At 39.9% G+C, this 14878-nt stretch overlaps 1 protein-coding gene across 6 annotated transcripts in view; it reads right to left on the bottom strand.

Moving 5' to 3' along the window:
- Positions 1-14878, bottom strand: part of LOC122548410 (protein lin-28 homolog B-like) — a 252926-nt gene that overhangs the window by 82297 nt on the left and 155751 nt on the right. For all 6 annotated transcript variants that reach the window (XM_043687022.1, XM_043687023.1, XM_043687026.1 and 3 more), the window contains one exon: positions 11623-11807. In XM_043687022.1, coding sequence (XP_043542957.1) covers positions 11623-11807 — 185 coding nt within the window. The remainder of the gene's footprint in view (positions 1-11622; positions 11808-14878) is intronic.

Below are 14878 nucleotides of genomic sequence, written 5' to 3'. Positions count from 1 at the left end.
TGATGGTGATGGAGGGGGTCCAGAGGAGGTTTATAGGTATGATCCTAGCGATGAAGAGCTTGTCATATGAGGAGTGGTTAAAGAACTCTGGGTCTGTACTTGATGGAGTTTAGAAGGTTGAGGGGGAATCCCATTCAAACTTACAATTAGGGCTAGATAGAGTGGGTGTGGAGAAGATGTTTCCACTAGAAGGAGAGATGAGGACCTGAGGACACAGCCTCAGAGTGATGGGATGACTACTTAGAACTGAGACGAGGAGGAATTTATTCAGCAAAGGGTGGTGAATCTGTGGAAAACACTGCCACAGAAGTCTATGAAGACAAATCATTAATTGTGTTTAAGACAGAGATAGGTTCTTGATGAGTAAGGGTAGAAGGGAGAGTAGGGTTGAGAAACTTAGCCATGATTCAGAGCAGACTCAATAGGCCAGAAAGCTTATTCTGCTCCTATATCTATTGTCTAAAGGTTCTCTTGGGAAGATATTACTAAGGACTCCATTAGCTACACTGAACATGCTAAACACATGACTTTTATTGCCAAGATGTGATTAAGCACTCAGATGCCAAGGATGAACTCTCCATTGATTTAGTGGGAAGGTATATGGTAAGGCAGTACATTGGGAGGGTGGATGTGCTGAACAATCTGTGCCTGGGACATCATGTGTAGGAGATCCTGTGATGGGATTTCCAGGAATAGGTCAAACCAATTTGGCAGTCTTAAATGTTTCAAATTTTGGGAGCTTGTCAACCACCCATTCTGACACCAGAGACATTTGGCTTCTTTCAAATCTAGGAAACGAGCTGTAGGCTGGCAAACAGTGACATTCCTGGTCTGTAAGGTCCAGTTCCATCATCTCATGATGGCTGACTGATGTCTTAAAAGCATTTAAAGGTAGACCTTTTCTCCTGAAAGCACTGTCTCTCTCAATTTTGCACAGTAGTATCTTTTAAAATGTCAGCATATGGTCTCTTTAGATCTACCTGAGACAGGAAAAGATTTGCACCATGTTACTGTGACAACTACTCTTAAAAATCAGCACCAACTCTGCCAAGTGACAACTTAATTGCAACTCTCAAATGCTATTGAGTTATATGCTATTGGCGTACGCCAATTTTTTTTGATAAATGATTCAGATAAAAGTGCAACAAAAGGCTAACAAATGATTGGGATTGCATGAATAACTTCTTTAGCGGCACAGATTTTTAAGCCACATTCTCCATAATGGTCCCACGGTTGTTGCCATGCCAATCAATTACCCAAAGAATTCAGAGTCATAGATGCATAATTCATCATATAATTCATCAGTGTTTCGGAAACAATTGGCACTCCTAAGAATCACAGCAATCTTCCAGTGCTCTTTAAATTCAGCTCTTTGGCATTTACTCTGATAAAAGCAAAATACTGGAAATCTGAAATTTAAGCAGTAACATTGGACAAGAAAAGTTGACTCTGTTTCTCTGTCTTCCGATGCCACCACACCTGCTGAGTTTCTCCAGCACTTTCTGTTTTTGTTTTATTATTTGATATGGACCTGTGTTGAGTATTTTTGCAATGAACAAAGAAAAAACAGATTACCCTGGAAATTGCAAGATCCAGTCCAGTGCATAGCATTTCCCATTTTCGCAAGTGTGGGAATGATGTCAGGTCGTGATTTGTAAAGCATGGTGCACAGTGCAGCTTGTTGCTGCCAGAATTGGCTGCCTTTACTTGTGTGAGGTTGGTAGCTCATGAGTGTGAGGACTTACACAAATAGACCTGGTAAGAGCAGGTCTGAACTTTTTGTATATCTCTGAATAGCCTAGGAGAGGAAGGGAACCCTTTCCATATGGGTAAAAACAATGACTACAGATGCTGGAAACCAGATTTTGGATTAGTGGTGCTGGAAGAGCACAGCAGTTCAGGCAGCATCCGAGGAGCAGCAAAATCGACGTTTCGGGCAAAAGCCCTTCATCAGGAATGATGAAGAGCTTTTGCCCAAAACATTGCTTTTGCTGCTCCTCGGATGCTGCCTGAACTGCTGTGCTCTTCCAGCACCACTAATCCAAAACCCTTTCCATGTGGCTGTGGGAAACTTTGGGGAAGGTCAGGTTAATATTGAAATGGTTATACACACTCACATCTATTTTCTAAATGTTTTGAATAATGTTTTTTTTTAGTAAATTGTCAGGCTCACTGTGATCATCAACAGACTTGCCAACATCAACTGTCAATAGTGTAAAATACAGCCATCAAGAGGACCTCCCAAAAGTGCCTGTTAGAGGCAGCTGTCAAGCCATTTAAAAATCCTGCTCTTTAAATCATAAAAAAATTAAAACAAAACATTGGTTGTTATTTATCCCTGCTGACATCAACATAAAGGTTTCCGTTACTGTATATGTGCCACATGATTGATTTCACAACTAACCGTTAATACAGCAGGGTGCCAGTCATTTTGTAGTTTGATTGAAGCGATGAGTAGTTATGGATTCCAATAATGGAACTATAACCCTAACCCTACTGCATGTTGTTAGAAGAGATGGTACACTTGAATGACGAGTTTGTTCTTATAACCCATTATATAATTGCAGAAATGTAAATATAGTAACTTTTTAATCAATTAAAGCTTGTTTACCAATATAGGGATGTCTGCATTACACATTTAGATTTTTATTTAATAGAATGTTATTTAATTTAATTTAAATATGGGTCCTGAGGTCCATATTAGATACAAAATGAGTTTAACATAGTGGTATAAGAGTGGTGAATTGGAGGTGAGCCACCATTGGTTGGCATTGGACATGGTATGGAACAGTGTGAGAGGTGAAAGCAGGGGGGGTAGCTGATGTCTTATTGGTATTTTCTGAAACTTGATCCATGTGTTTCATAGAGCTGGAACTCTCGTGACTCCACACACCAGACTTGTGGCTGAAGATCAGGTTGTCAATCTCAACACTTTTATCAGGTCACTAGGCAAATCAGCTCTTTCAAATAAATCAATGGATTTTTCTTTTAAGAGAAAAAAAATAATGTTCAAGTTTAGATAGGTGAAATGAAAACCACTTTAAAATGCCATGGAATTACACTGAGAGATAGGATTAATCCTAAGATTTCATAGTGAAGGTGGCCTGAGGTAGCAGTGACGATAATATACCATTGAATTTTACATCCAGTATGAGAGAGAGAGAGTTTGGATGCAAGAATTCTTAAAAATTTACATAGAAAATATCAAAAGGCATGAAAGCAAAGCTAACTAAAGTCAATCGGCAATTTATAATAGGAAAGTAAAATTTTAAAAATATAAAGAATAATAACTGAGCATTGGTCCAATAGAAAGTGACACTGGGGAGGTAATAATGGAAAGTAAGGAAATAGCAGATGAAATTAACAGATATTTTACATCAGTCTTCATGAAAGCAGATACTCCTAACATGACAGAAGTGACATAAATCAGGAAGTGGGATGAAGGAACTCAGGAAAATCACAATCACTAAAAAGGTGGTATTAGGTAAAATGTTGGAGCTGCAGACTGACAAGTGTTTAGGTTCAGATAGACTTTAGATATGGAAATGTGTTGCTGGAAAAGCGCAGCAGGTCAGGCAGCATCTAGGGAACAGGAGAATCGACGTTTCGGGCATTAGCCCTTCTTCAGGAATATTTTGCCCGAAACATCGATTCTCCTGTTCCCTAGATGCTGCCTGACCTGCTGCGCTTTTCCAGCAACACATTTCCATCTCTGATCTCCAGCATCTGCAGACCTCACTTTCTCCTCAGATAGACTTTATCCAAAGGCCACAAAAGAAGTGCCTCATGAGATAGCTGAAGCATTGTTTCAGTTTTCAGAACTCCTTTGATTTGAGGTGAGCTCAGAAGATAGTGAATGTAACTTTCTTTCAAAAAAGGAGTCAGAAAGCACCAAGTTACAGGTCAGGTAGCTTACATCCAATTTAGGAAAATGTAAGATGGTATTATTAAGGAAGTTCACTAGGCAGGTTCAAGGTTAATTCAGAGTTAAGATTATTTTTTTGAATTGGAAATCATGTTTGACCAATCTATTAGCATTGTTTAAATGGGTAGCATGTTTTGCGAATAAATGGGAAACAGTAGATAGAGGTACTATGCTTTGCAATTTTCAAGCCATTGAGTAAGGTGCTACATAAAAAGGCTATTGCAGGAAATAAAAGCTCATAAAGCATACAGGGTATCATAATAGCATGAACAGAGAATAGGCAAAACTGCATCCTTTTTCAGGTTGGCAAAATGTAACAAGTGATGTGCCAAATGGATCGGTGCTGCAATCTCAACTATTTACAATTTAGACTTAAATGAAGGGACAGAGAGTGTGATTGTCAAATTTCCTGGTGGCACAAAGATTGGTAGGAAAGCAAATTGCGAAAAAGGCACATGGAGACCACAAAAAGGAAAGTGGGAAAGTGGGAAACATGTGGCATATGGAATATAATGTGGGAAAATATTGTCTATTTTGACAGGAAGAATTAGAATAAGCATTATCTAAATGGTGAGAGATTGCAGAGCTGGATCATCTTGTGCAAGAATTGTAAAGCATTAATAAACTGGTACAGCAAATAATAAGGAAAGCAAATAGAATCTGAAATTTATCGCCAGGGGAAGTAAATACAAAAGTAAGACATTATACTTCAACCATAAGGGCCCTGGTCAGACTGCACCTGGAGTAGCACGCATGGTACTGATCACCTTACTTAAAGGAAGAATGTAAATGTTTTGGAAACAACTCAGAGGTTTATCAAACTAATACAGGGAATGACAGAGTTGTCTATGGAGATTTGTTGGGCAGGCTAGGCTTATATCTGGATTTTCAAAAATAAAATTGGAACTTCATTGAACTATTAAAGATCCTGTGGGAGCCTTGACAGACTAGCTATGGAGGAGAAGCTTCCTCTTATGGGAGTATACCCATTTAAAACCAAGCTTAGGAAAGGTTTTTATCTCCAGAAGGCCATGAATCCTTGGTTGCACTTCAAACAAACGGAAGAACCATCAGTGTCTGCCTGGATTCAGCAGCAGCCAAAGACCACCCACAAGAAAAGATCTGCTGTCAGGATTATTTTGAGTTTCAGACACAAACTAGGGCGAATGGCATATCAGTTTTCAGACCCTTCTGCCTCACTTGCCTGCCCTGATAATCCTGTTGATGCTTTCCAGCTGAAATGTTTCAGATTGGCCCCACTGTCTGCAGAGCCCAACCATTCTCCTCATTTGGATGGTAAGCCAATTGTTGGCCATTTCAGCAAAAATGGCAGATGTGTGACCGTTTTCAAATGGCAGCCATCGTCTCCCATTTGAACTTGACTGCAGAGTTTAGAATCCCATTGGGAAAATCACACCCAGGAATCAAAAACACTTTACATGCAGTTTACGGAGGGAAGAATCAAGTTACATCAAACGCTGTAAACATGGACACTTCTAACATTAAGAGTGGGGAAAAGTCAGTGTTGCAATGCCTGAAACACAGGATCCAAATTACACACAGCAAGCTCCCACAAACAGCAAGGTGGTAACTGGTGAGGAATGAATATTGGTTAGGATATCTGGGATAACTTTACTGCGTTTCATCATGCAATCCTTTATTTCAACTGAGAGGTTTAAGCTCTCATCTGAAAGTTGGCACCTTAGATAAACCAGCTATCCCTGAGCAGTATCATAAAGTCTTGATGACAGATCAGCAATCAGAAATGTTGGGCCACATGTCATGCAGTCATAATGACTTTGAAGCCATTGAAAAATGCTGGGCGTGACCAGATTCCAGGACTCAAGGCCCTATTCACCGAGACTCCAAATTTTTGATAAGATAAACGTCTAAGTCGTGAGCCTACACCCTGCATCCTTGACCTGGCCCACTCCTGACCTTATACACTCCATTGCATTTTATAGTACCCTACTTTTTCATAGTGTTGGGCCGGTTTCATGGCCCCCTCAGAACAGATGTGTACTATAGTCTGGATTTGGGAATCTTTTGCAAGGCAATGCCTTACATGTCCCTACCATATCAACTTGTGCCCTCTCCTTAACCAGAATGGAACTACTTAAACTCCAAGCCAACATTCCCATGCCCATTATACACTCTGTACACACACCAACAAACACTACAATAACAATGGCATGTGTGGAACAATTAAAAACACATCTGTAATGCTTCTTTAAAAAGATTGTTGCTGTGCAAATATCAAATATCCAGACTTGTAAAGTATCAATAACACAAGTTATAAACACTTAATATCTCGTTCTGGTGTAAATAAACATTGAGCAAATGATTAACGTGCTTTTTTAAAGCACACCTGTATCGATACTATAGTGCTCATTAGCTGTGTAGAAGCTGCGTAGTAGGTGAGTGGATATCCATGTGCCATGAGTTAGCAAGGAAGTTTTGAGATGCTGTTGGGAATGGTTGTTTGGGGATGGGCTGGGGGTAGGGAAGGAGATAGGGAGAGACACGATCTGGCATGGAGGGTATGAGGAACCATTGTTGTGAGTCGAGGCATGAATTGCCTTGGGTCAGTGGCTGAGGTGCAAGGGCAAGACGAGTTAAAACAGGAGCAAGCATCTTGACGGTGAAGGGGAGAAAAAAGCAATTGAGCTACTCTCAGTTCTGAACAGGATGAATAGAAAGGGTGGAAAAAGGTGAGGTATTTCCATCTCTCCTGCATTAGATAATTTTTTTGATTGAATTGGGTGAATCTCCTGCACAATGTTACGATGCTATTACATATTATAACTATTACAAATCATTGGATGTGCCAATATTCATATTATTCCCCACAAGCTTTTCATACTGCATTCTAATTCTAAATCAAAAACCATCTATCCCATTGCTTTCACATATTTGTGAGAACTTATTCCACAAAAGGGCACACAATGGCTCATTGGTTAGCAATATCAATCAAAAGAGCTCAAGCTTTGACTCAGTGGTAACATTCTTTACTTGCTTCTAAATCAAGTACTTGTGGGTTCAAGTGATTATTTGAGAAGATACAACCCAGTTTGCCTCTCCCATGTATTAGTATGAATGTACCAGGGTGATAAGATGCTAAACTGAGACTCCCTGCATCTCCCTCAGGTAAACCTAAAACAATGCCCCAAACTAGTTCAAAAAGAACATTGGAGTTCTCCCTGGTTTCTTGGCCAATGTTTATCCAACATCTTCTGTCACCAAGACAAATAATCTATTTTGGGCAGCTCCAAATGGGGTGCCATTTTTTTTTCTCAGTTAAAAATCACACAACATCAGGTTATAGTCCAACAGGTTTATTTGGAAGCACTAGCTTTCGGAGCTTTGCTCCTTCGTCAGGTGATTGTGACAACCACCTGACAAAGGAACAGCGCTCCGAAAACCAGTGCTTCCAAACTGTTGGACTATAGCCTTGTGTTGTGTGATTTTTAACTTTGTCCAGCCGAGTCCAACACCCAGCTCCTACAAATCATGACTTTTTTTCTCCTTTATGTCTAAACTATTTTACTGGCTGTAGACATTGTGTGGCTGTGGCTGTATGAATGCAAGTAATTTCCTTCTTTCATAAACTCAACAGTGTTTGGGCAGTGTTCTTAGGTCAGGCATCAAGACTCAAGCATTTGCTTCTTGGAAAAGGTATCTTTTCCTCTCCATCTTCACGATCCACAGCTCTCGACAAATATGGTACAGGAATTTTTGATTTCATTTTTTGCTTATGTTATCCTGACACAATACAATCATTTCTGGCAGCCTAACCTACAAGAAGAAAAAGGCTGTTCTTGCACTTCACACAGAACTCTGCAAGATACTTATTTTCCATATGTTACTAGACTAGGAATTGTCAGAATTTCTTATAACGAGATAATAACTTGGATCCTAACTGGCCCAGCATACCCTCTTATTTGCCAGTGCTTGATCGGCATGGCTTAATTACTCAATTTTCCAAATTGTAGAGGTCAAAATTGCTGTCTTTCACACAAGTCCAGTTCATTTGCAAGAGGTCGCACTACAGTCTTTACCTGACTCATTTCGGTTTTTGGAGTAGAAATAGATATCCCCCAGGTCCAATGTTGCAACTTGAGTTTCCTTGAAACTTGTTCCTACATGCAAATTCCCCTCCAAGCCATTTAGCATCCTGACTTAGCAATAAATCACAGTTTAGTTAGTGCCACTGAGGCAAAATTCTGGAACTCCTGAAAATTGCAGCTTAAACACAATGTGGGGATTAGACTGGACTCTGGAAATAAACAGCACAGGGCTCCTCGAAGGAGGCAGATTTACTTTACAAGTTTAACATCACAAGGAACTACGATACAAGTTTTAAAATTTCATCAGCATTTGTTGGTTCTCCTGGACACCTCCAATTTTATTTGAAGGGTTCACATAACAACCATTAGAATCATTTGGCAGTGTAATTTCAATAGATCATTCTCTAACCTCCTGCCATAAAGTCGACAGAAGCTTTGGAGAACAAGTGGATAGATATAACAATATTGCAACAACAACCGTGCAAATTTCTGCATTTAAAGGTTTGTTGTTTCTATTAGGTCCACTTGGGCACAATCTTAGCCTGGAAAAGCAGAGTGAACTATAGCACTAGGAAGCAAAAGATTAAATATTGATACATGGTGCAAAGAAAAATAAAATGTAACTAAAAAGCAATATTCCTACAAGGTGTATAAAGTTGTGTAAAATATTGAGGCAATTATGTCCTAATTTCCAACACTTTTAAGGCCTTGAATCAAAGTAAAAATATGGCCAGGTCTCAAGACTTGTTTTTAAAATCCATTATAGAATCCATAAAAACAAGTGAACTGTCATGCTGTTTCAGGGACATTCAGTCTAATAATCATGAGGTTATTTTTCTGTTTTAACATGGGATGTGCAGTAGCTGGCAAGGCCAGATTGCCCATCCACAAATGCCCTCGAACTCATTGGCTCTCTAAGACATATTAGAGGGCAGCCACTGGTCAACAACGTTATTGTGAATCTGGAGTCACATGTAGACCAGATCAGGTGAAGATAGAGGATTTGCTTCCCTGAAGCACATTAGTGAATCTGGTGAGTTTTTATGACTATTGATAATGGTTACAGGCTAGCTTATAATTCTGGATAAAATATTGATGACATTGACATGTAACAACCAGCTCTAGATTTTACAAAAGTCTAAAAGGACAGTAATATTTTTGTATTAAATCACTGGCCATTGGCGTTGCTGACTGGCCAGCATTGGTTGTCCTTAAGAAGGTGGTTGTGTGCTGCCTTCTTGAACCGCTGCAGCCCATGTCCTGTAGGTTGACCTACAATGTCCTTAGGATTTTTACCCAATGACAGTGAAGAAACGGTGATATATTTCCAAGTCAGGATGGTGAGTGGCTTGGAGGGTAACTTACAGGTGGTGGTGATCCCACTTATCTGCTGCCCTTGTCCTTCTAGATCAAAATGGTCGTGGGTTTGCAAGGTGCTGCAAAGAATTGTTGGTTAAATTTTGTAGTGCATCATTTAGATACTAATTGGTGGTGGAGGGAATGAATGTTTGTGGATGTGGTGCCAATCAAGCAGACTATTTGATCTGAATGGTGTCAAGCCATCTTGAGTGTTGTTGAAGTTGCACTCAGTCAGGCAGGTGGGGAGCATTCCATCACACTCCTGACTTGTGCCATGTAAATGATGGACAGGCTTAGATGAGTCAGAAGGGAGCTACTCACTGCAGCATTCCGAGCCTCTGACCTGTTCTTGTTGTCATTGCTTGAATAGTGAGTTCAGTTGAGTTTCAATGGTAACTTCCCTGGATGTTGATATTAGGGTAATGCCATTGAATGTAAAGGAATGGTGGTTAGACCGCCTCTTATTAGAGGTGGTCATTGCCTAGCATTATATAGTGTAAATGTTACTTGCTATTTGTCAGCCCAAGCATGGATATTAGGAGAAAGTGAGGACTGCAGATGCCAGAGATAAGAGCTGAAAATGTGTTGCTGGAAAAGCACAGCAAGTCAGGCAGCATCCAAGGTGCTTCTCATTCCTGAAGAAGGGCTCATACCCGAAACGTCGATTCTCCTGCTCCTTGCATGCTGCCTGACCTGCTGCGCTTTTTCAGCAACACATTTTCACCAAGCATGGACATTGTCCAGGTCTTATTGCAACGGGACAGGGACTGCTTCAGTATTTGAGGTGTTGCGAATGCTGCTAAACATTGTGCAATGATCAATAAGTACCCCAATTCTGACCTTACGATGAAGAGAATTGATGAAGCAGCTACAGCTGGTTGGGGCTAGGACACTACCCTGAGGAACTCCTGTAGAGATGTCATTGAGCTGTGATGACTGACCTGCAACAACCACAATTATCTTCTAATGAATGGCTCCAACCAGCAGAGAATTTGCCTCCTGATTCCTATTGGTTTATGTTTTGCTCGGGTACCTTGATGCCACACTCAGTCAAACAGGGCCTTGATTACAAGGCTATCACTCTCACCTCACTTCTGGAATTCAGCTCTTTTGTCCTGGTTTGAACCAAGGCTGGAATGAGATCAGGAGCTGAGTGTCTCTGGCAGAACCCAAACTGGGCATCACTGAGCATGTGCTACTTGTTAACTTTGTTGATGACAACTTCCATCACTTTACTGATGATCAAGAGTCGACAGATGTGGTAGTAATTGGCTGGTGTGGATTTGTCCTGCTTTTGTATGGAGGACATATCTGGATAATCTTCCACATTGTTGGGTAGATGCCACTGTTGTAACTATACTAGAACAGCAGGTGCACAAGTGTTCAGTACTATTATCAGATTATTATTAGGGACCATAGCATTTGGAATACAGGTTGTTCTACTATAATGTAACAGTTGCATTCCTCTGTGACCTTACGCTACAGAAAATTGCGCTAGAGAGGATCACTATAGAAAATCGCTATACCCGTTCAATAGAAAGTTCATGTTATCCAAACAGCATTCACAATTCATCAATCGCACTATAGCCATGTGTCATACCAGAACGACCTGTATAGATCAATCGGCCAGATAACACATAAATATAATGTTACAATCCAGGAGGATGGTGGTCTAGAATTTCTTCTGATAGAGGAACACTTTCTCTGTTTCATTCACATACATTTGCCAAATATGTCAGTGGAGACTTCTACTAATTTCACAATTGATCCTGTGTGGTTTTCTGTGTGCGGGGTCTGTGCTGTCTACGAACAGGCAAATCAGCAAGAAAGGCTTTTTTTTATGAAGCCAAATTGAAGAATTCTCACTGAGACATGGAGAAGGCACATTGGAGCCAACTACAGACAAATCACTAAAACTGGAGTGTCAAATTTTCCATGCAAATTTTAAAACCAGAAATTGAAATTGACTAGACTGGAATGGAACAAACAGAATTCACCGGGTGACAAAACGGAGCAAACATCAGCTGAATAAAAATGGCATTAATTCCTGTGCAGAATAGTTCGAAGTATTACCTAACGATGAAAGCAGCATTACAGTGCAAGTTTCTTGGTGTTGCAGGAGAATTCTCAGACCATGAGAGAAAATTGGGAATATCCTACTTGTTTGCAAATAGTTCAGCAAAAGAGGAGGATTGCTGCAATGAACATTTCTAATTTAATTTTGCAACAGTTTGGAAAATATATCTCATACAACACAAATAATAATTTTACCGGTCTCCCTTTGGCTTTCGTTTTTGTACAGTCTTCCCCTTCGGCCGCCTCTCACTGCCTGAACAAGGGGTACCTCCTGGACCTGTTACCCGTATTGACTCCAGGCCTTTGGAAGATTTTTTAAAGGTGAATTCTACAGGCTCTCCTTCTTTTAAACTCCTGAATCCATCCATGTAAAGTTTGCTCTGTGGATTAGAATACAAACGAGGTATAAATTAACAGGCGATGATACTACTGAACAAGTCCGATCACAGACTGAAATCTGGCCTTTTTTGTTTAAGTGGTTAACATGGTGGCTCATCACTGAGTCATATTGACTCAAGACAGTATCTTTAACAGTAGAACAAGGGTTTATAAACAAAAACTGACCTAAATATTAGTGGCATTTAATACAATTCCAAAGCACACAGCAAAGCATTGTTTCAATCCATTTCCTGATCTGATTAATTACAAAGACTCATATCTAGAGAAATTACACTGTATATCTCAAAACCTCAGCACTCTACTTAATTGACTCCTTTTGGGTTCTTTCTGTAAGACTATGGAAACAATTCATAAGTCCTTTCCAACGTGAACTTTTCACAAATCTAAAAGCTTAAAATTTCTTAGTCCTTAGTTCTAAAAATGTGGAGATTTCTAATCAAACTCTTCTGGTTTAGAAGTTCCATAACTATCCTTCTGCTAAGCTAACCTTTTCCCTGAATTCACTGTCTTGGAGAAACTGAACTGGCTTCTAAACTCAATATTGGGTTCTTCTGAACTCAAGTGAAAACTCTGAAATGCAAAAACATTTGCTCATCTAAGATGCATCTAAACTGAAAACAAAATTACATGGTCATTCTACTGGTTCTAAACATCACTTAATATAAGCATCTTTTCATTAACACTACAGACATTTGCTATTACCTCCTCTCTGATATATAGGGAATTAGATTGCTGTTCCAGAAAGACACTCTGACCTTGTTTTCCATGTTTAGTTTAAGAGAAAATCCTTCAAAAAACAATAAACACATATAACACCAATATTTTGAAATATGAACTCTATAAATGGTAATAAACTATACATTTTCCATTCTTACATATTTATCTCTGCCACTTCAAGTCTGATGCTGGGAAAAAGAAAATTGAGTAGGGTGCAAATTAAGCTTTTGGTAATAAGCATAATTGATTAAATATATAATTCCTTATTTCGCAGGGTTTGTAAAACAAAAAAAACAAATGAAATTATTTGAAAAGTTTAACAAAATAATACTAGACCAATGACAATGCTGCAAATGTGCTTGGATATTAATAAAGTGAGATAATACATTTTGGTGTCATGAAAAGATTAAGTTCTTTTTTTATCTTGTCCATAATAGTTTGGAGAGGTATAAAGAACCAGGCTTGATCTTTAGTCCGATTTCCGATTTCAAATAAAGCTCTAGTCAGGTAGATCTTCCAGTAAGATGTTCCAAAAGTGGAAAGTACAGTCTTATTATCTGCTGTCATACCACTATCCACAGCTGTACCAACATTCGAGAAGATCAATGCAATTGAGTACAAACCCATCCAGACCTTAAATATTCACTCCCTCTATTATTGGCAAACAATACCCACAGATTGTATTTCATACAAGTGCACTGCAGTAACTTGTCAAGCTTCCTTGGACAGCACATTCCAAAATAGGCCTTCTGCAATGTCAGAGGACAAGAGTAGTGGATGCATAGGAATGTCATTGTCTTCAAATTCCTTTCCAATCATATATCATCCTGATATGGAGCTATATCGCTATTCCGTCACTGTCACAGTGTTAAAATTATGGAGCTCCCATTCGACATGACATAACAGAATTGGTTCAAGAAGGCAGATCACCACCTTCAAGAAAATTAGGAATGGACAACACCTTGCCAGTGATGCTTAAATCCACTGAAGTATTTAAAAATGCTGCATAGCTTAATCAGACTTGGGTTCAGAGTTTTGTGATTACATGGCGTCAACGGTGGAAGCGGCTGTAAATCATAGGTCTTGCTCCCATCATAGCAAATCCCAATTTTGTGGATAGGAGTGTAGCATGCATATACAAACTGAAATAATTCCACAGAGGCCAGCATCCCATCACCAAGTCATGCTTTATTTAGATGTGGAGAATTCTTGACACTGATCCAGTTCATTCAGAGCCAGCTCTCAAGAGTGAACAGAACCTCTGACACTCCTGTCTATATCTGTCAGCCAGGGCTCTCTGGGCAGGATTAGCTGCCTGAATCAAGGAACTCGTATTCCATGAGGTCCATCTGGCTAATCTTGTTACAATCACTACATGAACATGAACACGGTGGCCCAGTGGTTAGCACTGCTGCCTCACAGCACCAGGGTCCCAGATTCGATTCCAGCCTCGGTCTGTGTGGAGTTTGCACATTCTCCCTGTGTCTGTGTGGGTTTTCTCCGGGTGCTCCGGTTTCCTCCCACAGTCCAAAAATGTGCAGGTCAGGTGAATTGGCCATGCTAAATTGCCCATAGTGTTAGGTGCATTTGTCAGTCAGAAATGGGTTTGGGTGGGTTACTCTTTGGAGGGTTGGTGTGGACTGGTTGGGCCGAAGGGCCTGTTTCCACACTGTAGGTAATCTAATCTAATCATCTGGGCAGTAGACTTTTCAGCCTCTCAATTCAACATGATCATGGCTGATCTGTGTGTGTTTTTAATTCCACATTTCCATTTATCCCTGAAAACCTTGATTCCTTCGCTTAGCAAGAATCTATCCACATCAGTCTTAAAAAACTTAATAACCCTTTTTCCACCACTTTCTGAGGCAGAGTTCCAAAGATGTGAAACTCTCCAAGATATGCCTATTTCTGATCTAAAATGGCTGCCCCTAATGTTCAACCAGAGCTCCCTAGTTCAGGATTGACCAATAACAGGAAATATTATTTCCACATCCATCAAGATCCTGTCTAGACATGTCAGGATCTTATACAATTCAATCTCAGAATAAGGGGTCTCCTCGATAGGACACTGATGAGGAGAAATTTCTTCTCTTAGAAGTTTGTGAATCTGTGGAATTCTTTACCACAAGATCTGTTGAGGCTGAGTCACTTACTGTATTCAAGGCTGAGTCAGACACATTTTTAATTAGTGAGGGAATCAAGGGTATGATGAAAAGGCAGAAATATGGCTCTGATCTCATTAAATGGCAGAGCAAACTTAATGAGCTGAATGGAGAAAGTGAGGTCTGCAGATGCTGGAGATCAGAGCTGAAAATGTGTTGCTGGAAAAGCGCAG

This window comes from Chiloscyllium plagiosum, chromosome 3 (assembly GCF_004010195.1).
Source record: "Chiloscyllium plagiosum isolate BGI_BamShark_2017 chromosome 3, ASM401019v2, whole genome shotgun sequence".
NCBI lineage: Eukaryota > Metazoa > Chordata > Chondrichthyes > Orectolobiformes > Hemiscylliidae > Chiloscyllium > Chiloscyllium plagiosum.
The sequence above is the reverse complement of the archived record's forward strand: the minus strand, read 5'-3'. Positions and strand labels throughout refer to the sequence as shown.